The 27,880-nt window shown below is 38.4% G+C and overlaps 2 protein-coding genes across 4 annotated transcripts in view; one reads left to right on the top strand and one right to left on the bottom strand.

Moving 5' to 3' along the window:
• Nucleotides 1–27,880, bottom strand: part of LOC127988491 (CD48 antigen) — a 162,690-nt gene that overhangs the window by 35,439 nt on the left and 99,371 nt on the right. The gene's annotated exons all lie outside the window — the stretch shown is intronic.
• LOC127988475 (uncharacterized) lies at nucleotides 345–27,824 on the top strand. Its single transcript, XM_052591239.1, has 7 exons — nucleotides 345–597; nucleotides 14,662–14,982; nucleotides 22,437–22,781; nucleotides 23,755–23,877; nucleotides 25,754–26,053; nucleotides 26,626–26,934; nucleotides 27,425–27,824. Exons 1-7 carry the CDS (start codon nucleotides 552–554, stop codon nucleotides 27,442–27,444), a joined length of 1,464 nt encoding a protein of 487 aa, XP_052447199.1. The 5' UTR covers nucleotides 345–551; the 3' UTR covers nucleotides 27,445–27,824.

Raw genomic sequence — 27,880 nt, 5'->3', positions numbered from 1 at the left:
GGGATTTTGCTGTGTAGAAGTTCATTTTTTAACTCTAAAGGTTCAATCTCTTCTAAGAGTGTTGGATTCAAGCAGGAGTGAGTAACTGTGTCAACACGGTGTCTAGATCCCGAAGTACAGATGTTTCCACACACCCATGTCACGTAACATAATTAGTCTGGCAAGAAATGTCAGCATGAATATGAAGTAATAGGATAATGTGTCAGAGTTCCATAGTATTTTGTTTTCTTGAAATAGTCTAATTCATATTGCCTGCATGATTGTGTTGAATTGGATCAGATTTAGGGTTGGAAGATTCCGAAACGCAAATGAAGCGAATCTCTCTTTGGACAGAAAGTGACTCTTCTCTTGACACTATGAAGCAATACACGCCCAGATACAGACTTCACTGGAGATTGTGCTGCGTGCCTTGAAGCTTTAGTGTCATAAAAAAAAACACTTCTTCTGTGTGTATTTAGAGCTTTTGTAAACAATCGTTGCTGTCCATCGATTGGATTAGGTGTTGAAACTAACAACCATCGAAATCAGATTTTGCTGGAAACTATAGCAATATGAAGAGCACTTTAAATTTTTTTGAGGTTTTAATACTAATGTGCGGTAAGTGCGCAATTTCTGTTTCATTTTTTACTTTTTGGTTTCACTTCGACCCTGGAAACAGTGCTTCATGGAAAATCTTCTTTCATTCCTTAAATTCATTAATATTTACCTTATTAACTGTGTTTTCATTCATCCATGGATTTTAATTATTATTTGAAGGTGCAGGTAAATGTAGGCTATGTTGTGTATAAATTAACTGAAACCAGGTAAAGCGGTTTATGCTTTTTGAATGTGTTATTCTGAAGCGAAACTAAAAATAAAGATGAGATAATGGACTTCAGTTCCCCCAGACAGGGTGGGAAATTAACACACCACCAGTCTGGCACTGCCTGATAATCTTGTCGTAGGCTATCTGTCGGCCACCAGGCACTTTCACTCTAGAGGGTCCGACTGAGGTCAGACCCTTATGAAACAAGAATATATGGGAATATACTCTCTGCAATATAATTATAATAATACGATATACTACATAATACATTTAGATGTATTGGAAACTAGTGCTTATATTTTTCAATATACAGCAATATATGCATTGGCAATTGCTATATTGATGCTTACATATATATAAGATTTTTATTTATTTATTTATGTATTTATTTGTCCTCAGAGAGGAAATTTATGTTCACAGAAGGTGCATATACAACACAATGACAAGTACTTTACAAGTAAGGCTACATACAAATTTGTCCAAATACATAAAAAAGAGAGATTTTTAGAAATGTAAAAATAAACATTAGTTGTTTGATCCTTTATTGAGTATACTGTGTATTGTACTACATCGATGCTCCCATATAAATGTGAATGTATGTAGACACATATGCATGAGTAAATAAATGTTTAATATATTTTACACACGCAATAGGTGTGTAAAATTTCTACCACTCGAACTGTGGCATGGTTCGCATGAATATGGAATCAGCACGGACTCGGGTGTGCACTAAAGTAAATAAAGTAAATAAGTAAGTAACCTGAACCTATTTACTTTAATGAAACGAATATAAGAGATAATAGTGTTGATGCTTTTCCTTGGATTCGAGCAGCAATCAACCTGCCGTGTATTCATGCGTTGCTCTGCTGAACATATTAGCACTAGATTAATAAAAAAAAACACAATTTAGCTGTGTTCTGTTTTTTATAATGTGCTGTGCGCGTTTGTGATCCCAGATAGAATTTTTTTGTTCTAAAAATGTTGTAAGAACATTCCCATGGATTTAGAGCTGTAGTCAAGTCCAGCTTTGTCGAGTCCAAGTCAAGTCCAAGTCCAGGACTAGTCGAGACCGAGTCAAGGCCGAGTCCAAAGAGGTTTGAGTCCAAGTCAAGTCCAAGTCCAAAAGTTTCGAGTCCAAGTCAAGACCGAGTCCAAATGAGAGAAAAAAGGGTCCTCTTCAAGACCACATACTTAACTACTGATAATGTTTGTGATGCGAGAGACAGCATATCTCCTATTCTAAGAAAATTAATTTACATTATTATTTGTAATGATCAAAAAGCATGTGCAAAGTAACAACTCTGTAGGACAGGGGTCTCCAAACTAGATCCTGGATGGCCAATGTCCTGAAAAGTTTAGCTCCAACTGGCCTTAACACACCTGGAAGATTAGTGTGTCTAGTAAGAGCTTGATTAGCTGGTTCAAGTGTGTATAATTAGGGTTAAAGCTAGCAGGGGCGTTACACAAGTTCCCGGGCCCTATGCATAGGCAGTCCTGATGGGCCCCCATGCCCCCCACCCATGAAAATATCCAGGTAAAATAAAATATATTTCAGATTCATACTTTTCAAGGGCCCTCTCTTCCTTTGGGGCATTGGTAATCAGTACTGGTGTTACCCCCAGTCTGACCCTGGGAGCTAAACTATAAAGGACACTGGCCCTCTAGAACAGAGTTTGGAGCTGTAAGGCCAAATTATTTTTATGTACTTTATTTTCATTTTATTTACTTAATAATGCTGCTTTTGCTGACGTTATGTTTGTGGTCAAAAATTAAAATGACTGATGCCTTGGCACAGTGCACACACACATGCAAAGCTCGGGATATGACAAATGCGCGCAGTTAAGGATATAAGGGATACATTTGACTCTACTGGGCATGCGCACATAAATACAGTGATATTTTTGTCATACTATACTAGTGCTTGCATAGACTACTCGGCGTTGTTGGAAACAATCATGCATGCATTAACCATAATGCATACAAAGTGTTTGCAAGTACGACGTGAATTTTAGAATTACAATATTACGTGGAGCTGTTACTATATGACCTTATCTATGTTGCATGTAAAAATAAAATATGTAATGTAATAATTAGGGTTGTGCCTGAAGCCAAATACCTTATTCGGAATGGTAAGGATAATGGCTTAAAAAATGAATAATTGAGAAGGAATAATTCTGCCTGAATACTCGGCTGAAGCTGAGACAGGTTGGTGTTTGCTAGATAACAGGTGAGCCAGGGAATCAGCGCCAGAAGTGAATGAATGAACTTTATGAGTGAAAAGAGCACAAATCAAACACTGCATTGTTGTCGCCTCTCTGTTCATCTCTCAGAAATCAGAGCGTTGCAAGAGTCATTTTACCTATAATAATACATCATACACGTTATAGTATTTTTATATATTTAAAAGGCAATGATTTAAAGCTTAGGCTAAGATATGATACGAATGAATGGAATAAGCACAGCGTGCTCACCAATCAAACAGCAGCGCTGCGCGTCTCAGTCTCTCAAAAACCAAATCAGTTCCCTCTCAAGAGTAGGCTAATCAGCTTAGATATGGATACATTGTCTACTTGTCCTACATGTTTGCATCTTTACCTTATGCTGGTTTGCGCGGCACACACACATCTGTTTAGTGAAATTCACTAAACATTATAGACTCGCTTATAGTGTTCTGCGTAATGAAAATGTGCGCATTGAATGGATTCAGTCGTGTTCAGATGATCACTGAACATTTGTCATGACATCTCTCTGCTTGCAAGATAAATATTATTTTAGAAATTAATAATTATTTTAGTTTAACACGATATACTTGTTCAGTGATAACTACAAAAAAAATATAAAAAGTCATGACGGTCTTATTAAGTAACTGTACGACGCTGTATCCGAATGCAGATAGGAAAAAATGTGTGATTGCTACAGATACAAATACTGGCTGTTACATGAACATTTTAATATGTAATGTCATAATTATAAAGTTTTTAAAATCTACATATGTAACTGTTGCATAAGGCTATACATTAATAAGCGTTTATCCATTAAAAAAAAGATTTAGTGTTTTAATTTGCAATAGCATGAACCACGAGTCGAGTAACTCAAGCATTTTTTTATAAAATAAAAAATCGACTAGAAATCAGTAGTCTTGCAACCCCTATACTGTACAACAATAATTCGTATTTCATTATTGTAAAGGGGATGTTTGAGGCGATCTAGGTGTAGACGTAAATAAAACACAATCTAACAGGTAGAAAATTAAATTAGAAACATCTAAACTTTTCAGGTCGCAGCAAGTGCACCGCTGGTCAAACACATCCTTTCTAGGAACAATACTGAAAGCTAAGATGGAGAAACAGATGTTCATAGCTGTACAAGGAAAGCCATTTTGTAAATTAATCTATTATCAGAGCTACTGAAAGGGATGTTTAGTGCTGGAAATCCATTTATTCTTTGCTGAAACTTATGCGTCATCATGGAGAGCGGGTCATGGTTGCCCAGCAACAGCAGACGCCACTGGAGCACAAGCGCAGGATACAGAGTTTGGAAATAAGGAGAGCGGCGCGCCTAGCATCATGCAAATGTGGTTTTGTTTTGAAGGAGAAATGTTTTATTTGTATTTTTTTTGCTGGACTCGGTCGAGACCAACTAGAAGACTTGGCGAGTCCAATGGCCAAGTCCGAGACAAGTCCGAGTGCAAATGCAAAGAGTCCGAGACAAGTCCGAGACGGCAGAAAAATGTATTGAGTCCGGACTCGAGTCCAAGACCGGACTCGAGTACTACAGCCCTACATGGATTGTTCTAACAATGTTTTTAGCGGGTAGTTTTATCCCACCTAGAAATGTTTAATGTTCTGGGAACGTTTTCAGCGGCTAGTTTTATTTGAGTTCCCATAATGTTCTGCTAAAAGTTAGGATAACATTCTCGAAAAACATTGTAAAAATGTCTATTGATAGCATTGTAACAACTTTATTCTCTAACATTCTAATAAAGCTTCCCATCACACTAGATGTGAACTTACATTGCTCAGAAGTCAAAATGTTGGTTGAAAGTGAAAACCCAACCTCTGTTTGGTGTCATCTAGTAAATAATTCCAAAAACAGTATTACCAACTGCACTTATTATAAACAAGATTTATTTCTGTTATAAATGTAAAAAAGTTCTTATTGAGATTAACAGAGGTGTTGATGGATTATTGAAAATAATAGTTTAGTTTGACGTCACCATTATGGTGATCAGGTGACTCTTTTTCAGTGTATCTGTTCATTTAACCACTATAACTATATCTGTTATAGCAAAAACAGTGCGAAAAAAACGTTGTCAGGTGATGTTGGTTACTTGCTGATATTAAAACTTGCTGATTTTTAGAATGTTTTTAGAGAACGTTATCCTTTCTTTTGAGAGAAGTTTCTGGGAACAAAAATAAAACTACCCGCTAAAAACATTGTTACAACAATCCATGGGAATGTTCTTAGAATATTTTTAGAACAAAAAAATTCTAGCTGGGATTTTTGTTCCCAGAACATTCTCTCAAAATATAGGATAACGTTCTCTAAAAACATTCTAAAAATGTTTATGTATAACATTATTAGAACATTATCCCCTAACATTCTAATTAAGATTTAACCCTTAGGGGACTAAGCCCTTTTTGGTCCATTTTCTCTATTTTTACATTTCGGCTTATAAACCATATGTAATGAGGATGGACCACCATGTATTGGGTATCAATGGATTCAGAAGACCCTAAGCTACCATAAACATGAATGCAATATGTCTATAAAGGAAGTATGAGTGAAAAATTGTACAATAAACCAGAGAATTTCAAAGACGAAAATTAGATTTTTGTCATTTATAACTGAAAATCCTACCTCACACAACAATAGTTAAAAGTTTTTGACCCAAAAATATATTTTTCAAACTCTTTGCTTGACAGAAATGGGTTAATGTTCAATCAAATGTGTAAAGAACAATTAAATAATTAACTTTATTTACAAACAGTCCTAGGCGTTTTTTTTATTTTTGGGACTAAACCCTTTTTGGTCTGTTTTCTCTATTTTTATATTTGGGCTTATAAATCATATGTAAAGGAGATGGAACACCCTGTGTTTGGTATCTATGGATTCAGAAGACCCTAAGCTACCATAAGCATGCATGCAATATGTTTATATAAAGGAAGTATGAGTGAAAAATTTTACAATAATCTAGAGAATTTCAAAAACGAAAATTAGATTTTTGTCATTTATTATTGAAAAACACACAATATAGAACAGTTTTTGAACAAAGAAAATGTATTTTTTTCAAACTCTTTGCTTGACAGAAATGTGTTATTGTTTAATCAAATGTGTAAAGAACAATTAAATAATTAACTTTTTTTAAAAACAGTCCTAGGCATGCCAGTGAGCAAAGAAAGGCCTCTCCAGGCCTTTCCAGTAATTGTTCCAGAGCTTGTTCTGCCGTAAATCTTTTACTGCTTGCCATTTTGATAAAACAATTCTGTAATAATGCTGTATCTCTCTTCAATTTATCTCTTTGTGCTTGCTAACACTCCGATCGCTTTCTGCTTTCTCCACATGATGCGGATTCTCCGATCGCTCGAATTTAGCTTTTTGTGCTCGCTAATACTCCGATCGCTCTCTGTAACACTCCGATCGCTTTCTGCTTTCTCCACCTTGATGCGGATTCTCTGAACGCTTATTGATTACATGTCTTTTATTATAGTCCAGCCAGCTTTTACAAGGCAACAGAGCTACAGATTCCTCTGAATGGCTAGAAGACATAACCTTCCTCTGATTGGATTAGAAAAAAACTCCTCCCAGCGGCAATTTTTCCATTGGCTGTTGCGTGTTGAATCTGCCTAGCACAATCGTTTTCATTGGCCTGTTTACGCAGTGGTATTGCGCAATAAGGGAAGTGTTTAATATACAAACTGGACACCGCTGTTTTCAGCGGAATCTGAGGAAGACGGCAAAAAAAAAGGCATCTTTCTAGCATTAAAAGTTTTTGAGATAACTACACATTTGTAAAAGTATGCCATTTTGGGCGGTACCGCCCAATCCGTCCCCAGAGGGTTAACCCTTTAAACCCCACAACAAAATCCTCAGTTTCAAATAAACACTTATAACGTGTGCACACTACAGAGCAGAGGTGGGAATTTCAAGTCACAAGCATGTCTTCAAGTCATATCCAAGTCCTCAAAGGGTTAAAGTTAAAGATATAATTAAGTCACTAATTAAATGATGATTGTACATTAGTGATGAACTTCTGCTGTTAACAATCAACATCACTGAAGTAAAGAGAAACACAAGAACTATAACTGAATTTAGCCAAGGCCATCAACTGAAAAAAAAAGTAAAAGAAAAAAAAACTATGCCACCATAATTGTGGTCAAGGTTTGCTTTAAGTAGAGTCTAGACCCTTTTATGAATTCAAACCAATTGCAATATTGTTTTTGCGATGAACATGTATGCATTGCTGAGTCAAACCTTGCAGTATCAGGTGACCTTATGCTTTTTCTGCTTATAACTCATGATTACTGAACATCATGAAATGATGTTAATCTTTGAATAGTAAACTTACACTCAGCTATTACTGAAGTAATAAAAAAAATCACAATGCTTCAATGTTAAAAGACAAAAAAGGAGACTTTCAGTTCAGGTTTTTAGACAAACACACTTATCACACAATCCTCAACAGTGGTGATAATTTTTCATACGGGAGTTTTTACTAAGGTTTTAGCCAGCATGCAACATTTTGTTGATTGACACCACTGTTGAGAGTCATATGCTGGTTCTTGATGTCTGTGTGTGTCTACAGAGTAAATTTTTTCTAATTTTGTATGCACTTAGTAGATTTAAAATTCGCTTACTGCATTTTTTTTTCCCATAGTGTAGTTTTACTGGGTTAATTATACAAACCTTAAATAGAACTAATGTTAATTTGATTGTAATCTGACCCCCTATCACACACAGATTAATTTATTCTCTCTTATGCTACATAAAGAGATCGAACATGACAGTCAAGGGTCAAGAGCCCAACTAAAGCAAACACTGATCTCCATTATGGTTGCATCACTTTAACCAATAAAACATCAACATCTGATCCTCTGTAGTTCTCAATAACAGCAGGTGTTCATCACTAATGCACAATCATCATTTAATTAGTCACTAAATTATCTCATTAACTTTAACCCTTTGAGAACTTGGGATATGACTTGAAGACTTGCTTGTGACTTGAAAGTCACAGTTAAATAAACAGTTCTGAACATCACAAAACATGCTACTAAAACTTAAGACAAAAGCAAACTTATAAGCACATAAGAATTCAAGAAAATAAGTGAACAATTCAGCGCCATAATTTATTCATGCCGCAATGCATGCTGGGAGTCATGGATGAGTTTTAGCCTTTGCTGGTACCCAGCATGAATTGTATCATGAACATTTTGACAACCATTGATCCCCATCCTCATAAAATTAAAAAAACAAAAAAATTGTGTAATTCACTCACATATTTCAACACCAAATTAATATTTGATTACTATAGCAACACGTTAAGTCAGTCTAGTAGATCATGCCTAACAGAAACAGCCTTAGTAACTTGACCATTGAAATTAATACTGCTGTAGTAGATGTACCATAAAAATATAGCAATAAAACAAATTTAGAATGCAAAAGTCAAGGGGCAGGAGCCCAACTAAAGCAAACACTGATCTCCACAATGGTGACTTATTATAAACAAGATTTATTTCTGTCATAAATGTAAAAAAGTTCTTATTGAGATTAACAGAGATGTTGATGGTTTATTGAAAATTATAGTTTAGTTTGATGTCACCATTATGCTGATCAGTACTTAGGAAGTATGACTCTTTTCAGTGTTAGCGTTCATTTAGCTGCTGTAATTATACCTGTTACAGCAAAAACATTGAGAAAAAGATGTCATTCGATAATGTTGGTTACTGGCTGATATTAAAAATGTCTTAATGTAACAATCTGATCAACTGATTTTACCAGGAGTCTGTTCTACGCTATTAATTTAATATTAGTGACTATAGCAGATGTGTTGCAATACACAGGGTCCTGACAATTTATGTTATTTTATTTTTATCCGATCTTTTTAAACTACATTGTTTTAGAATCACTTCAAACCATAGGATGCTAAGACATACAGAGACCTTAAGAATTAGTGTAAGAATCTCAACAATGGTGACATGCTTCATGCCGCAATGCATTCTGGGTGCTATGGATGAGTTTTGCATGATGTACCCAGAATACATTGCAGCATAAAGCATGTCACCATTGCTGAGATTCATACACTGAATCTTGATGTTTGTGTGACAATTTTTTTTTTAAATTTTTGAAATTATCTGCTTTAAATTCAATTGGGTGTCAGGTTCTTGACCATTGAGTCACTTTAATAAATAATACTTAACTAACACCACACAGTAGCTTGGGTGAAAGCAAGTAATCAGACATATCAATCATCAGCAAGCAAACAGCACCATTGAACCACATATTCGTTTGCTGTTTTAGCCACAATAAAGATGACAGCAGCTAAAAAACAACACCGTCAAGTCAAGTGTCAAATTGCACAACTAAAGCCAACACTTACCAGCATTATGGTGACATCAAACCAAGCTATTACTTTTAAACAGACATCAACATCCACATCTAAACATCCACTTAAATCTTAATTAGAATGTTATGGAATAATGTTCTAATAATGTTATTGATAAACATTTGTAGAATGTTTTTAGAGAACGTTATCCTATCTTTTGAGAGAACGTTCTGGGAACAAAAATAAAACTACCCGCTAAAAACATTGTTAGAACAATCCATGGGAATGTTCTTAGAACATTTTAGAACAAAGAAAATTCTAGCTGGGAAGTGCCGCTCCATTTGAAACCAGGTGGTGGACATTTACTTCTAATCACAGAACCGGCTTTACTGACAAAGACACGCATGACAATCGCATGCGATTAATCGTGCAGCCCTATCTGTAATTCTCATTAAGATCTTTTGATCTCTGATCTCTGATCTGATAGAAATAAAGTCAGTCTGGTTAGTAATGAGTGAAGTTGGAAAAGCTGTTTTGATTGTTTAAATCTTCAGTTGATTTCATCTAAAGCTGTGGCTGAAGTCAGTTGAAGTTCTTGTGTGTGTCTTGTTTCTCTTTTCTTCAGTGATTCTACTCGTTAACAGCAGCTGTTGATCAGTGTCTGAATTCACTCATTAGTTTTCATTCTCTCTGTCAGGTGGATTATATTAGTAAACTAATGTGGAATAGTGTGATTAAACGACTCTGGTTGCTTGCTATTGATTAATACAACAATTTTTAACAGTGTGATTAAACGACTCTGGTTGCTTGCTATTGATTAATACAACACATATGCGGTCTGGTTGCCTGTTTTCTCCCAATATAATGTATAGTGCATATTATTTATTAATACATAATTAATACATCATGCAAAACTCATCCGTTGCACCCAGAATGCATTGCGGCATGAAGCTTGTCACCATTGTTGAGATTCATACACTAATTATTGCGGTCTCTGTGTGTCTAAGCAGTCTCTAGTTCATTAACAATGTAATTTAAAAAGAACAGACAAAGTATATGGATTTGCACTGCATCTGCTATAGTGTCTAATATTAAAATAATAGCATAGATTCAACTCTAGATAAAGCCAGTTGATCAGATCATTATAAAGCAAAATCCCCAGTGTTAATTTAACACTCTGAGTGTGGACTCATATAAACACTGAAGCAGAGTTGAAGTTAATCAGATAATTAAGAAGTTAATTGAGTTATGATTGACCATTATTGAAGACGCCTGATGTTAATAAGCAGAATCAACAAACGCGAAAATCACAATTTTTGTGTCACCATTATAGTGGTCAGTATTTGTTTTAGTTGGGATCTTGACCCTTCACTTATTATCTTTAAATGTTGTGTGGCTGTGGTAACTGAATAATACCATACAGACAGACTAGGGCTGGGCGATATATCTAATGATATGATCATGCGCATCTAATCAGTAAAGCTGCTTCCATGATCACCGCTAAAATCGCCATCACATAATTGGAGTGGCATTTAATAGACAGGTGGGACTTTCAAGTCACAAGCAAGTCTTCAAGTCATATCCAAGTCCTCAAAGGGTTAAAGTTAATGAGATAATTAAGTGACTAATTAAATGATGATTGTACATTAGTGATGAACTTCTGCTGTTAACAATCAACATCACTGAAGTAAAGAGAAACACAAGAACTACCACTGAATTTAGCCACAGCCTTCAACTGAAAAAAAAAAAAAAAACACTATGTCACCATAATTGTGGTCAGGGTTTGCTTTAGGTAGTCTCTTGACCCTTTTACTAACTCAAAGCAATTTGATTCAAAACAATTTCATTATTGTTTTCGCAACAAACATGTATGCATTGCTGAATCAAACCTTGTAGTGACAGATGAACTTATGCTTTTTCTGCTTATAACTTATGTTGATTTGGACATCAGGAGATAGTCTTCTTTGGCTTGTTGACTGACATTCAGCTTTTACCAGATTTGGGACTTTCAAGTCTTCAAGTCATATCCCAAGTCCTCAAAGGGTTAAAGTTAATGAGATAATTAAGTGACTAATTAAATGATGATTGTGCATTAATGATGAACACCTGCTGTTCTGGAGAATTACAGAGGATCAGATGTTGATGTTTTATTGGTTAAAGTGATGCAACCATAATGGAGATCAGTGTTTGCTTTAGTGGGGCTCTTGACCCTTGACTGTCATGTTAGATCTCTTTATGTAGTATTGCATGAGGTGCTGTAAAGCAGAGAGAAGAAATTAATCTGTATGTGATAGGTGGTCAGATTACAATCAAATTAACATTAGCTCTATTTAAGTTTAGCATAATCAACCCAGTAAAACTACACTATGGAAAAAAAATTAAAGTGCATACAAAATTTGAAAAACTATACTCTGCAGACACACACAGAGATCAAGAACCAGCATATGACTCTCAACAGTGGTGACAATCAACAAAATGTTGCATGCTGGGTAAAACCTTAGATCTACGGCTCTGTCTATTAAATGCCACTCCAATTATAAGCAGGTGATGGAGATTTTAGCGGTGATCACGGAAGCAGCTTTACTGATTAGATGCTCATGATCATATCATTCGATATATCGCCCAGCCCTAAGACAGACCACAGCAAAGGCAATCATGTGTTCCATTGATTGTGGTTTGAGCTAATTGTTATGGAGTGACCTGAATGCCTGAGTTTAGGTTTCTTTCCTGCATACATAAATTAAGTGAAAAAGAAAAGTAAGCAACCCAGCATTTTTTGCCATAATAGGACATGTTTTTAATAGTTAGTTCTACATAAAAAAAAAAGAAAAAACAAAAGAAATCTTTCATTTAGACACAGAGACATCAGGAATCAGCGTGAGCATCACAACAATGGTGACCATCAAAAAAGCATGTTGTATCCCATAAAAACTCATCCATGGCTCCCATCATGCATTGCGGCATGAATATATTATGAGCTGAACTGTCTTTTTAACTTTTTATTCTAACTAAATTTTATTTTTGCTGTTTTTATGAAATTTTTTTGAATCTAGTTTTGTGATGTTTGGAGTTGGTCTATTTATCTGAATATGCTGTTTGTCACCGTTGTTGAGATTCATACGGTGATTCTTGTTATCTGTGTATGCATAAAATAAACATTCTTTAATAAAAAAAAAAATATTTTATCTCTTGCAAAAGATGGCTACAAAATGTATAGAAAATGCAGACGCTTTCATTGTGGAATCAAAGCTGTTACAATCAATAATGGAAGCTTTATTTAGAGAAAACTCTGTAAATTAGTTAAGTTAATCATCATCACCCGATGACTTTTGCTGTTGGCTTGCTAAACAAATTTTAAATGTAAATAGCCACAAGCCAAGATCACAAGTAAAGCAAACACTGATCACTATAATGGTGACACACAAATTGTGATTTTTCTCGGTTGGTGAGTCTGCTTGTTAACATCAGGTGTCTTCAATAATGCTCAATCATAACTAAATGAACTTCTTAATTATCACATTAACTTCAACTCTGCTTCAGTGTTTATATGAGTCCACACTCAAGAGTGTTAAATTAACACTGGAGATTTTGCTGTGTACGTGAAAAAACTTTTAATATCAGCATGTAAACAACACCACCTGACAATGGCTTTCTCACCCTATTTTTGCTTTAACAAATATAGCTATCGCATTTAAATGAACAGATACACTGAAAAAGAGTCATACTGCCTAAGTGCTGATCACCATAATGGTGACGTCAAACAGCAAACAGAGACAAGAAACAGGTTGGGTTTTCACTTTCAACCAACATTTTGACTTCTGAGCAATGTACGTTCACATCTAGTCTGATGGGAAGCTTTATTAGAATGTTAGAGAATAATGTTGTAACAATGCTATCAATCAGAGGTGGAGAGTCCAGGGGTCAGAAAGTAAAAGTCCTGCCACATTTTTGCTCCACCCATGAACTCAGCAGCTGATTTCACCAGAGGAGGAAACAAGTCATTCCTTCCAAGTCACAAACTAGTCTCAACTCAAATCCCAAGTCCTCAAAGAGTTAAAGTCAATGAGATAATTAAGAGACTAATTAAATGATGATTGTGCATTGGTGATGAACACCTGCTGTTATTGGGCGTTACAGAGGATCAGATGCTGATGTTTTATTGGTTAAAATTATGCCACCATCATGGAGATCAGTGTTTGCTTTAGTTGGGCTCTTGACCCTTTTAATAATTCAAAGTAATTTGCTTTTAAACACTTGCGGTTGTGTTACGTAGTAAACATTAACACATTGCTGAATTAAAAGCTTGAAGTAGAAAATTTAATTGCCCTTTTTTCATCTAAAACATTTTAATTAACTTCATGAAGGTGTCTCTCTTTGGTTTGTTAAATTATGTTCAGCAATTACTGAACTACAAAAAAAGTCCTATTAAACAAATATTATTGTAATGCTTAAATATTGGGGGAAAAAATTGTACAGGCTCTGGATTTTAGACATGAGCACTTATCATATGATCCTCAACAGTGGTTACAATAATTATTCATGCTACAGTGCATAATCAGAGTTTTTACTATGGTGTTACCCAGCATGCACTTCAGCTTGAAGCGTTTTGTTGATTGTCACCATTGTTGAGATTCATATGCTGGGTCATGATGTCTGTGCGTCTTATTAGGAAAAGATTTCGAAAAATGTATATTTATTACATACATTAGGAAATGTATTCATTATAGTGATTAAACCAATGGTTCCACAAGGTAGGTTATTTAAAAACTGAACATTTGTTAATAATAAATACATAAAATTGTTTTGGAAATAAACAGGCTGATGCCTAATAATTACTTCATCATGTAAAACCGGCTAGTAACGGTTTTCTGCACAGCACTGATCGCACTGTTTTATAACAGCACATGTACTTTTACAGAAAAATATCTAACATAAGAAACCAAAGGTCAAGAGCCCAACTGAAGCAAACATTGATCTCCATGATGGTGGCATAATTTTAACCAATAAAACATCAGCATCTGATCCTCTGTAACGCACAATAACAGCAGGTGTTCATCACCAATGCACAATCATCATTTAATTAGATTCTTAATTATCTCATTGACTTTAACTCTTTGAGGACTTGGGATTTGAGTTGAGACTAGTTTGTGACTTGGAAGGAATGACTTGTTTCCTCCTCTGGTGAAATCAGCTGCTGAGTTCATGGGTGGAGCAAAAATGTGGCAGGACTTTTACTTTCTGACCCCTGGACTCTCCACCTCTGCCAGCAGTGTAACGTGTTTAATCTCTGTGAAATTATTTGTTTGTTCTGCAGGTGTGTTTGGTGCTGATGAATATGAAGTGAAGTCAATGTCAGTGATGGAGGGAGATTCTGTCACTCTGAACCCTGATCCTGATCAAATACAGGGATTTATTCTGATACTGTGGAGGTTTGGAGATCCAGTCATTGCTCAAATCAATGGAATTGAGGCGTCCTATCCCAGACACACTGAAATATTCATAGGCAGACTGCAGCTGGATCAGACTGGATTGCTCAAAATCAACAACATGAGAATTAAACACTCTGGACTTTATAAAATAGAGGTCATTCAAAGAACTGGGACTTCAAATATGAAATTCACAGTTACTGTTTATGGTGAGGATATATTTATTTTTGAATATCTTTCAGTTTTTGAAAATAATTAGAAGTTTCTTTTTCAAGTCATCTCAAGTTTATTGTCATTCCGCTACATGTGGGGACATACAGTGAAATGAAATGTCATGCCTCACAGGACTACAGTGTTACATAAATACAGACATTCAAAAATGAAGTAAAACCATATAAACCTATACACAACTGACCTACTGACAGATTTTGACTATAAATATACTATATATAAATGTTTACCTATACATAAACTTAAAGAAAAATCATGATCCAGTCACTATACTAAAGTTAATTCACCACCATAGGTCATCATCCACAACACAGACTCTCACACTGCACAGTACACCCTGGACTACATTATCCATGCTCCATTGCACCAATCCCATTCACCTGAAAACAGTCACACACAACTGCCACCAATTACACACACACAGCACAATCATTAGACATGCTTTATAAGCATTTGATGTCCTTTCACACACTGCCGAGTATTGTTCTGCACATATCCTTCCCCTAGCAATAGCTGTCAAGGTCAGCTCTTCAGTATCTCAAACTGGCATCCAGCATGGAGGATCCACCACGGTTATCAGTAAGAGCAGCTACTAAACTAGCGTGCTCAACCCCTCCTGTTTAGGAAATAATTCCCCAGTCTGAAGTGCTTCCCATGATGGGGATCGCTTTATGTTGCGTTTGAGCTGCGTACACCACTACTGACACTCTAGAGGTGGTGGCGTCCACTATGATTTATCCAGAGGTGGCAGCTAATGCTGCAGAACCTTCCAAAGTAGTGACGCTTGCTGCTGAGTCCCCAGAGGTGCTTGAACAAGTGAATACACGAGTGAATGCTATGGAGGCTATCTATGAACTCTCATTCTGTCCTGTCACGGCTATGGAGGCCGTCTATGAACTCTCGTCCTGTCCTGTCAGGGCTATGAAGGCAGTCTGCAAATCCTTGTTCTGTCCTGTCACGGCTATGAAAGCCATTTCTGAACTCTCGTTCTGTCCTGCCACTGCTATGGAGGCTGTTTATGAACTCTCGCTCTATTCTGTCATGTCACGGCTATGGAAGCCGTCTATGAACTCTCGTCCTGTCCTGTCATGACTACGAAAGCCATCTGCTAATCCTCGTTCTGTTCTGTCACGGCTATGGAGGCCATTTATGAACTCTTATTCTGTCCTGCCATGGCTATGGAAGCCATTTATGAACTCTATAGCCCCTTTCACACTGCACATAGGACTCAGAAAATTGCTCTCTGCTCTTGTCTGCTCTGTCCTGGTGGGCTCCAGTTCTGCCTGCTCCACCCTGGTTGGCTCCAGTTCCACCTGCTCCACCCTGGTGGGCTCCAGTTCCACCTGCTCCGCCCTTGTGGGCTTCAGTTCCATCTGCTCCACCCTGGTGGGCTTCTGTCCCATCTGCTTGGCTGTGGTGGTCACCTGCTCCGCCCTGGTGGGTTCCAATTCAATCAATCACTTTCACCTGAAAACAGGTGCCATATACAGCTGCCACCACTTACACACACATAGCACAATCAACAGACACACTTTATAAGCATTGGACTTCCTTTCACACACTGCCAAGTATTGTTCTGCACATATCCCTTCCCTAGTGATAGCTGCGATACCAAGCCATTCCGTCTTAGTTTCTAGTTTTCATAGTCTTGTTAAAGTTTCTAGTTTTCATAGTCTTGTTTAAGTTTATAGTTTTCATAATCCTGTTTCAATTTATAGTTTTCATAGTTTAGTCTTTTTCTTGCTTTGCCCTGTTACTCGTGCTTTGACCCTTTGCTCTGGATTCTGGACTACACCTCTTGCTTAGCCCTGTGTATATTATTCGTTCATCGTAGACCCACACATGCCCTAGAAACATTCTTTGCCTTGCCCTATATATACCTGTTTGCCAGTGTTTAACCCATGCCTGTTATGACCACTTCTTTGTGTAATAAAAGCTTGCACATGGAAGTTACACCCATTACAATATGAATGCTTCACATGAATACTGTATCTATACACAACTAACCTACTGACAGATTTTGACTATAAAAATAATATTTATAAATGTTTACCTATACATAAAAAACTATACAAACTATACAAATGCTTCTCATAAATACTTTACATGTGCAAAGAGAAACATTGTATGTTAAGCAGCTGGCTGGGGAACAGTGTAAGAGGATTTGTAGTGCATGGGCAGGCAAACATACACATATTACTGAGTCTTTTTTGGGATTATGTACACACAGCAGTGTGCATGAAAAGTATCTAGTGTGCATAGAGGAGAGTGTGTTAATACAGGTGGTTTGTACAAACCCACTCACCTGTGTGTAGCACACTTCGAATTGCACAAAAAAAGTTTCAGACAGTTTATCCTGTGATATGGTAAGGTTGGGGGATGTTTGGGGGTTGAACAGATGAGATGGTTAGGGTTAGAAGAGGTGGGGTTTCAGAGGAGGGCGGGGTGATTTGAGTTCAGGGCTCTCACAGCCTGGGGGAAAAAGCTGTTGAGCAGTTGGAAGAGTGGGCTGTGATGCTCCGGTACATTCATCTTTCTGATGGTAGGAGCTGGAAGAGACTGTGGGAGGAATGAGTGGGTTCCTTCATGATACTGTTGGCTATGCTGGGGCATCGTGTTAGGAAAATGTACAGGGTAGAGGGGGACTGGAAATGATCTTTGCAGCTGTGTTTACTGTCCGCTGGAGGGTCTTGTGGTCTGTTGCGCAATGGTTCCCATATCAGACATGTTACCCATGTAGTATGTGGTGATGGTGGGTGGAGGGAAACCTGCTCTTTTCAGCCGGCGGAGAAAGTGTAGGAGCTGGTGTGCCTTCTTGGAGAGTGACATGGTGTTGGGGGTCCAGGTGAGATCCTCTGTAGCCGAGTTTCCACTGTCGGGCCAAAAGCGGGTGTGCCAAGGCAGCGCCTTGGATCATTTCATAAAGCTAACAGATATAACACAAGAATTAAATACTTTTTTAAAATATGTTGAACTCAAACTCAATTTCAGACAGCAGCGAGTGTTTGAAATAACTTGATCAGATGTGGATCATGATCACCATACATGGCAGAAATATTCATAAGCAATGCAAAAGGCTATGAATGCTAACTTTACCATAGTAAACTTGGTAAATGTGATGGCTTGAAGAAATTACAATCGTTTATTTATTTAGTAACATATTTTTTTCTGTCATACGTCTTGCCTCGAGAGTTTAGTTCCACTTAGGCTATGTCATAAAAATATAGTAATTGATTTTGTCCGGGGGCTTTTAGAAAAAAATAGAAATGATAATTATTTCTAAATGTGATGTATATAGACTATCCTACTGTGAATACAAATAAACAGAAACATTCATATGTTCATACCACTTCATTTCTGTGTGACTAATTTTCAGTACTGATAAATTAACTCATTATAATCAATGTATCACTTAATACTGTGAAACATTGATACTTTGATTAAGATATTTAACTATGTATGCAAACAAACGTCTGCTTTTATCATGTTCGTTTTGTGATTGCGCTAGCTCTGGTGACTTATTTATTATTAGTTTTCTGATAACCTCTCTCTGTTGGTGAAATTATTTTGCATGACGTTGTTCCTGAGAGACGTGTAAAGGGCAGGCTTTAGGGAAGTGCAGCGGAGCTTCTGGCCCGATGGTGGAAAGTCATTATGAGCCCTGCCTGTCCCGTTTAAAGCACTGGCCCGACAGTGGGAAAGTGGCTAGTGTTGGCACCCCCAGGAATTAAGTGCTGCTGACTCTAGCACAGTTGAGCTGTTGATGGTTAGTGGGGGGTGGTCAACAGAGTTTCTCCTGAAGTCCATCACAACTTCCTTTGTCTTCCTCACATTGAGGGACAGGTTGTTAGTGCAACACCATTCAGCCAGCTGTGCCACTTCCTCTCTTTAGTGCATTTCATTGCTATTGCTGATGAGACCTACCACATAGTGTCATCAGCGAGCTTGATTATGAGGTCAGAGCTGAACTTGGCATTGGAAGATAAACAGATTATAGGTGTCTCTTGACATCTTAAAAGACACCTGGCATAAATACCAAAAAAAAACTGTAAAAACTGAGAAAACAAAATACCTTTCTGACATTATCTTAAAGGATTTTCACAAACCTCAAACTCTTTTTAGTACAATTAGTATTGGAGCTCCAGGACTGCCCACTTGACAGGCCAACACCTCCTTTTCGACGGTCGCGTACCATCGCTCTGTTGGGGTCAGCTTTTGGCTGATGTATACCAACCCGGTGTCGGGTGTGTCCGTCTGCAGCAGGAAGGGGCAGTTGAAGTCGGGGGCTCTGAGCACCGGTTCTGACATGAGGGCTTTGTTTATCCGCTGAAACGCTGCCTCTGTCTAGGGCTCCAAAGGGTCTTCTCCGGCTGCCCCTTCCTGGTCAGTTCTGTCAGGGTAGAAGCTAAGGAGGAAAAGTTCGAGATAAAGCAGCGGTAGTAACCCGCCAACCCCAAAAAGGCCCATACCTGAGCCTTGGAGGCAGGTCGTGGCGCAGAGAGGATTGCTGCCACCTTCTTCTCTTGCTGTCTTATAAGTCCAACGTGGTAGCCCAGGTACTTTGCTTCGGCAAGGGCCAAGTGACATTTCTGGGGGTTGGCGGTCAGGTCAGCCCGGCATAGTTCCGAGAGCACCTTCCGCAGCTGCTCCAGATGGTCTTCCCAAGTCTCAGAGTCTATAATGATGTCATCCAGGAAGGCAGCCGCGTAGGCCTGGTGCGGCCACAGGAGGACATCCATTAGACGCTGGAAGGTTGCTGGGGCCTCGTGCAGACCAAAGAGAAGGACCCGGTACTGCCAATGGCCACTTGGGGTTGAAAAGGCCGTCTTCGGCTTATGCCTGTTCTGTTAGGGGGACCTGCCAGTAGCCCTTGGTAAGATCGAGGGTCGAGATAAAACGGGCCCTTCCGAAACGATCCAATAGCTCGTCGACCCAGGGCATCGCGTAACCGCCGAACTCGGAGACTTCATTTAGGCAGCTAAAGTCGTTACAGATGCGGAAGGTGCCATCGGGCTTTGGAACCATGATGATGAGGCTGGACCATGGGCTGCGTGATGGATCTCCTGTACCTCTTCCTCGATGGCGTGTCCCACTTGTCTTCAGCGGCCACTCGTCGTAGCATTTGCTTCAGGGTTTGATTAAATCGTTCAACTAGCCCATCGGTCTGGGCGTGGTACACTGTGATGCAGAGCTGTTGGACCTTTAGGAGTTTGCACAGGTCAGCCATCATCCGGGACATAAATGGAGTGCCCTGGTCAATCAGTATCTGGGACGGGATGCCGACCCGGCTACACAGCAGAAACAGCTCCTGGGCAATGGCTTTTGTGGTGGCCTTATGGAGGGGGATGGCCTCAGGGTAGCGGGTGTCATAATCCATGATGACCAGGATATGTTCGTGGCCAGGGGCGGACTACGGCAGCGGCCCTGCCAGATCCACCCCGATCCGCTCAAAGGGCACCTCAATGATGGGCAGCGATATCAGCAGCTTGGGGGAGGGTTGGAGTTATCAGCAGCTTGGGGGAGAAGCGTTTGACTTCAGCCTCCAGGCCCGGCCAGTGGAAATGGTCGACAAACCACGGCCGCCTCTTCTGATCCGAACCGCTCCACTACATGGTGTGTGGTGGGACCCCCGGCCAGTAAACAGTGTTGGGCAAGTTGAGAGAGGTTGGTGGCTTACGCTCGGGCAGGCTACTGTGGGCTCCTTCATCAACTCTTTATAAGAAGCACTCCGTTCTGGTGTAAGTGCAAAGTACGCCCGTTGCGCTTCTCCCATTAAAAGCGGTGCCACCATCCAAGCCCACTCGTCCCTGGGCCACGCCTCCCGGGCAGCAATGGAATCAAACATTTGCAGGTACATTGCTACATCATTGTGTACCATCATTTTTTGCAGCAACTGCAATCAGCACTTAGTTAATCACTTAATTACTTGAATGCAAAGTTTTAACACTTACAGGGTTTAAATCAAGGCAATCTGTTTACTCAAACGGTTTGATTTAAGTTTACTTGTCGGGTTTTACAGTGTAGTGATAGTTTATCTTAGGAGGCATAGTTTATCTTAATATTTAGTTTATCCTATTTTATCCGACAACAAGAACAGAAGGGATTTTGAAAATGAGATAAATGGGTCCAAAATGGACCCGGGCCAGATGAGACAGTATTTTTAGGAGTCCGTTGTGGGTCTGTGGCGGATATATGTTTCAATGTGCGGGTCCAAAACGGACCCGCCGTGGAGGTAAGGTTTTAAATCGCGGATGCGGAGTGAATGCATCACGGAGCAATGGGTCCGCGATCCGCCTTCGTTTCGGATCCGTCATTGCGTGCAAGTGGACGCCGATACAAGTCCGTTTTGCGGGTCCGTTCCGGAAGCCTTTGCTGTGTGGGGTGTGTTTTTGTCTTTTTGATGTCATTTTTTATTTTGTTGTTGTTGATTTGTGATGTGGGATGTACAGCACTTTGGTTAACTTCTGTTGTTTTAAATGTGCTCTAGAAATAAACTTGACTTTGATTGCAGTCATAGGTCAGCAGTGTGAAGAACAGAGGGTTTGTGGGTGACCGTTCCAGGATCCAATTAAAGAGGGAATTGTTTAGGCCCAGCAGGTTTAGTTTATTAATGAGCTTTTGTGGGATTATTGTGTTGAATGCTGAGCTGAAGTCGATGAACAACATTCTAACATAGGATTCTTTACTCTCTAGATGGGTAAAAGCCAGGTGGAGGGTGGAAGAAATTGAATCATCGGTAAAGTGGTTTGGATGCTATACTAACTGGGGTGGATTGAGTGTGGTGGGGAGGCTGATTTTGATGTTGTGCATGACCTCTCAAAGCACTTCATCATGGTTGGAGTCAGTGCTATGGGACAGTAGTCATTTAGAGCATTACACATGTGATTTCTTTGGTACCGGTATAATTGTTATGGATTTGAGAAATGTAAGGACGACTGCCTGCCTCTGCAAGGTGATGAAGATATCTGTTAGGACATCTCTCAGCTGTGCAGCACAGTGTCTCAGTACATGGCCAGGTATGTTTCCAGGACCCGCAGCCTTACGTGGGTTAATCCTAAATAGGGTCTTCTTTACGTCACCTGGAAACAGACAGAGCGCTTGGTCATTGGGAGGTGTGGGCAGTTTTTGTGCAGGTGCGTCACTCTGCATTATAAATTGTGAATAAAAGTGGTTGAGTGCATCTTGGAGGGATGTGTCATTATCACAGGCCTGTGGCAGGGGCTTGTAGTCAGTGATGGTCTGAATTGCTTGCTACAATTAAACTGATATTCAAAGTACAGCCAGCAAATATTACTTGTAATGTGTTCACATAATGTCTTACATAATTTTAAAATGACAATATGACAGTAACGATTACTTGTATTAATCTGCATTTGCCTTATGTTGTAACCACAAGATGAACTAATTGTGTAACTTAATGTGATTTTTGCAGAGTCACCATCTGCTGTTGATGCTGGTGTAACTGAAATGAAGCTCATGTCAGTGAAAGAAGGAGATCATGTCATTCTTCAGACTGGCGTTCCTCAACTAACCGGAGATGAGCTGATAGTGTGGAGGTTTGGGGATGAAGGAAAACTCATAGCTAAACATGATATAGAGGCCAAAAGCCCACCTTTATATGATGACACTGATGAGAGATTCAGAGACAGACTGAAGCTGGATCAGACTGGATCTCTGACCATAACAAACACCAGAACCACAGACTCTGGACACTATAAAGTGAAAATAAGCAGCAACAAACAGACCTTATACCAGAAATACATTGTTACTATCAGTGGTGAGTAACTCAGTTGAAGTAAGTAACTGAAATATTGATTGTTTATCAGTTGTTTGTGAATAATTCCAGATGATGTAACATTTAGAGAATCAAACCTTTCTTTAAAAAAAATTAACTTCAGGGTACAGTGACGTCATGCAACTTCAAGAGCTCATAACTTCTTCTTCAGACCTTTTATTATTTAAAACAATTTGTTGTGAATTATATAAAATATAATCGCATGGGCAAACCGGGCAGCTGCCTGGGGCAGCATTTCTTCATGATACATGGGGGGCGGCACGACCAGTTAAAAAAAAAATATAATAATCCTCTGCAAAACTGCCGCGAAGCGGTTTTTTATTATCTATCATTATACTGTGTGGGGAATTGGCAAATTGGTGCACCTGTTTGCTGAGAAACGTGCAAGCTGTGTGAAAAGCTAGGCAAGCTGCCTATAGTTCCTGCACATTTTTGTTTTTCTGAATTGTGTGAAATGGCATATAAAAATAGGTAATACAAAATGACTCTGTGGTTACCAAGTTTAATGGGTTTAGTCTTGACTTCTGGTCGTGAGTGACAGTGTTGTGGGGATGGGAAATCTGTTTATTGTCGAGTGCCAAATAAACACAGAGATGGACAGGAAAAGTTCAAAGCCATCAGGTGCCTATTTAATAAAAAAAAAAGAAGAAGAGGAGAAATGAGCAAAAGATAAATGTGTATGCAACTATTTTCTCTCTGTATGTATGTTCTCTAATGAATGAAGGGCTAATGTTAATTGGTGGGCATAACCCTTAAGTGACTCGCCCTGGGTGTAATTCAATGTAGAACTGCCAATGACTGCTGTCCAGCAATTGGTCATTTAAAATTTAAAATTCATTTCTGTTTTCATTGCTTATACTATAAGTATCACAAGCATTATACCTAAAAGGTTACTGATGTTTCTAGTGCTTGTTATATATCAGAAACACATGACTGTCTCTGTTTATCATTACAGAACCAGGTCTGTCTCCAGCAGCTGTAGCTGGGATTGTTGTTGCAGGGATTGCTGTTGTTGTTCTTCTGGCGACTGCAGCAGCTGTTGGTTTGATTTACCATCGCCGAATGATCGCAGAAATACGTAAGTATTACAGCTGATAAAGCGACAGAACAAATAGCTCTACTATGTGAAAGAATGAGATTTAAAAGCTGTAGCAAAGTGGAATATTTTAAGCAAATAACCACTTAAATTGCACATAAACTGTTGAATAATTTCAGAAGACTTATAGCGCACAAGTCATGTGGAAAACATTTATGCTGAATTTCTGGTGTCCTGCATGTTTTTTTATCTTTGAGATGGTCTTGCCAATATACCATTGTATAGAACAGAACTGCATGAAGATTTTAAAATAAGGACTGGTTTATTTAGTAGTAGGTATGATATGTGTAATGGTTTTCAGACACACAGCAAAATCTCCAGTGTTAATTTAACACTCTGAGGCCCCGTCCACACGGAGACGGAGCTTACCCCAATCCGATCTTTTTTTTCCTCGTCTCAAGAAATATCCGCGTCCACACGAAACCGCAAAATGATGTAGTATACATGCCAGACCAGTATGTGGCGCTGTAATTCTGCCACAGAGATACACTAAAAACAGAGAAGAAGACTTGGACTATGCTCATAAACCATGCGCGTGGTACACAAACGAACATGGAACAATACATTTATAAATCAGTGTTAATGTTAGTTAATAAAAAGACAATCGTTCAGTGTTTGTCATGTTTTTGTTGCTGTTACGTGACGTAGAGGTGTCTGACTAGGGGGGAGACGTGGGCTGATGACGTCATCGTTTCAAAAAATATACGGATTAGCCGGCCAGACAAAATCGCAAAGACGCTGTTTTCAAATTTATCCACTCTGGGGCCCGGTTTAAAAAAATAGCGGTTTCACCTTGCGAAAACGCCGGATCCGTGTGGACGAAATGCCTATTCGATAAAAAATGTGTGCGTATTCACAGAAACGCGTCTCCGTGTGGACGGGGCCTGAGTGTGGACTCATATAAACTCTGAAGCAGTGTTAAAAGTAACACTGAAGCAGAGTTGAAGTTAATGAGATAATTAAGAAGTTAATTGGGTCATGATTGACCATCATTGAAGACACCTGATGTTAACAAGCAGACTCACCAAACGAGAAAATCACAATTTGTGTGTCACAATTATAGTGGTCAGTGTTTGCCTTAGTTGGGATCTTGAACGTTCAGTTATTTATTTTAGACTTTGTGGGGCTGTGGTAACAGATTTATAACATACAGACCAGAGCAAAGGCAATCATGTGTGCTATTGATTGTGGTTTGGACTAATTGTCATGGAGTGACGTGAATGCTGAGTTGATGTTTCTTTAACGTATACATAAATTAATTGGAAAAAAAGATAGCAGTCCAGCATTTTTGGCATATGACATGTTTTTAAAAGTTAGTTCTACATAAAGAAAAAATTGTTTAGTTTAGACACACAGACATCAAGAATCAGCGTGAGCATCACAGCAACAGTGACCATCAAAAAAGCATGTTGTAGCCAATAAAAACTCATCCATGGCTCCCATCATGCATGGCTCCTATAATGGTGACATACAAATTGTGATTTTCTCGTTTGGTGAGTCTGCTTGTTAACATCAGGTGTCTTCAATAATGCTCAATCATAACTCAATTAATTTCTTAATTATCTCATTAACTTCAACTCTGCTTCAGTGTTACTTTTAACACTGATTCAGTGTTTATATGAGTCCACACTCAATTAACACTGGAGATTTTGCTGTGCAGATTCTCTCCTTGCATACATGTATGTGTTTTCCTATGTTAACATTATTGTAAATTGCTATTAGAGAAAAGAGATGACAAACTGATTATTGGAAGCACATGTGAAGAATTACACAGCATCTTTTCAATGTTTCTGTCATGTTTATCTGATCACTCACTCATAATCTCCTCGCTGTTTCTTTGTGCTGTTGTGTGATGAAGCGGAGACAGTGTCAGGAGTGGAGGGAGAAGATGTCGAACTAAAAACTGGTGTTACTAAAATACACACAAGTGATCTGATAGAGTGGAAGGGTGGAAATAAAGACAATCTCATTGCTCAAATCAAAGAAGGGACTATCACTTCATATGAGGATGTGTTTTATGGGGTATTCAGAGACAGACTGAAGCTAGACATGAAGACTGGATCTCTGACCATCAAAAACCCCAGAATTGAACACACTGGACCCTACAAGTTTCTGATCAACGAGAAATGCAAGAAGAGATTTATTGTTTATATCAAAGGTGAGTATCTCCAGACTTTCTGTGTAATAATGAAATAAAAGAAATAGAAATAGATTGTCACATATCATGTTTCCAGCATGTCAAAACACAAGAGATACAGGTTCAGTTCTTGTATATCGTGTCCTTTCTATCTTCTATGTTTTCCTTAAATATAGATATGAACAAGAACTTCATCTCTAGAAGTGCTGTAAGAGTTCACATCATGAGCATGAACTCTCATAATATCATATACACCCTGAAACTCAAACGTCTTCACATCACAACAACCCCAAAATAAAGAAATTATAACAGAAAAATATTCATTATTGTACAGTGGAATGTGCTTCTTAATGTTATAATAATTATGATATCTGTCTTTGTAAGCTAACCATTTTTAAACTGAAAAAAAATACTGATATACATTATCAATAACCATATTGCATTAATTAATATCACATATTTAATGTGTAGTTCTTTTTACCAATGCTTGTTCTCACATATGAAACACACACACACACCTTTAATGAAGCTTTATTCAATTATCAGTGCTCCTCATTTCTATTATTTCTTCTTTCTCCTCTTGTGACATGTAGGAAAGACACTGGCAGTGAAGGAAAATGATTCTGACACTCTAGAGACTAAAACTGAAATACAGACCGGTGATGAGATACGGTGGATGTTTGGAGATAAAGATGCTCTCATAGCTGAAATCAAAGGAGAGACCAGAGAGGTGACTACATATGATGGTCCTGATGGGAGATTCAGAGACAGACTGGAGCTGGACATGGCGAATGGATCGCTGACCATCAAAAACATCACAGCTGATCACGCTGGACTCTATAAACTACTGATCCTCAGCTCAGGAAGTACCTTGTGCAGTAAATTCTTCATTTATGTCGGAGGTGAGTATCTCAACTCTTTGAATGTAATAATGATCACAGTTCTTCCTCATGCATTCTGTGGTTCTGTTTCTGCAGTTAATTCAGCTCAAACTTGAGTGATGTGAGTAACATAAATCAACGTGACAAAGAAGGGAAATAATATAAAGCATAGAAATCAAGAAGAGAGTAGAGAAAAGTGTTTTGTCTCAAAGCCAATTATGAATTTCTTTGATGTGGTCGACAAAGCTCGGGAGTCAGAGTTCCAGATGTCAAAATATAGAGTTTATTAATCAAAGTAACAAAGCCACATCTGAGTTGCCTGGTTTGCCACAGTTTATTACTAGTCCACCTGGTCCATTTTTTAACGGTGGGATTTGGCCAAATCAACCAATAAAACATCTATGCCTATTCCTGGTTGGCTGTGGTCACATGAGTTATTTCATGTTCAACAACGCTGTCTTGTTGGTTTTTATTTTCCCTTGATTCTTTATTGTCTTGCATTTTCTTCCAGAATCCACAGCGAGTGAGTGAATAAATCAGCGAGTGTAGTGAAGCCACTGATGAATGGAGAAAATGTGGATGAAGTGAATGAGGAGGAGGGGAGGAGTTCACTTTAATAACATAAGACCCGCCCACCAGTGTCAACCACTCTGACATCAGCAGCAGATACAATAGCAATTATATATACAGTAAATTATAAATATTATATATTATTAACCTTTTTGCTTAATAAATTACATGTTATCCAGTTTAATTTAAATGTTTAAATTAATCAGGTTGTGATATCAGATTGTATTTTCAACCCGAATTTATAGTGCCTTTGTATTCATGCTGATGTATGAATGTGTTGTTTTATTAATTTTCACTAAAGCATCTGCTTGATGAATAAATATTAATGTAGGGTACTGATATGCCACTGATCTTAATGCCTGATCATTTCTGTCCTCTAGCAGAAAAAACAGTGATA

This window comes from Carassius gibelio, chromosome B22 (genome assembly GCF_023724105.1).
Source record: "Carassius gibelio isolate Cgi1373 ecotype wild population from Czech Republic chromosome B22, carGib1.2-hapl.c, whole genome shotgun sequence".
Taxonomy (NCBI): domain Eukaryota; kingdom Metazoa; phylum Chordata; class Actinopteri; order Cypriniformes; family Cyprinidae; genus Carassius; species Carassius gibelio.
Note: the sequence above shows the minus strand (reverse complement) of the source record. Positions and strands in the feature narration are given on the sequence as shown.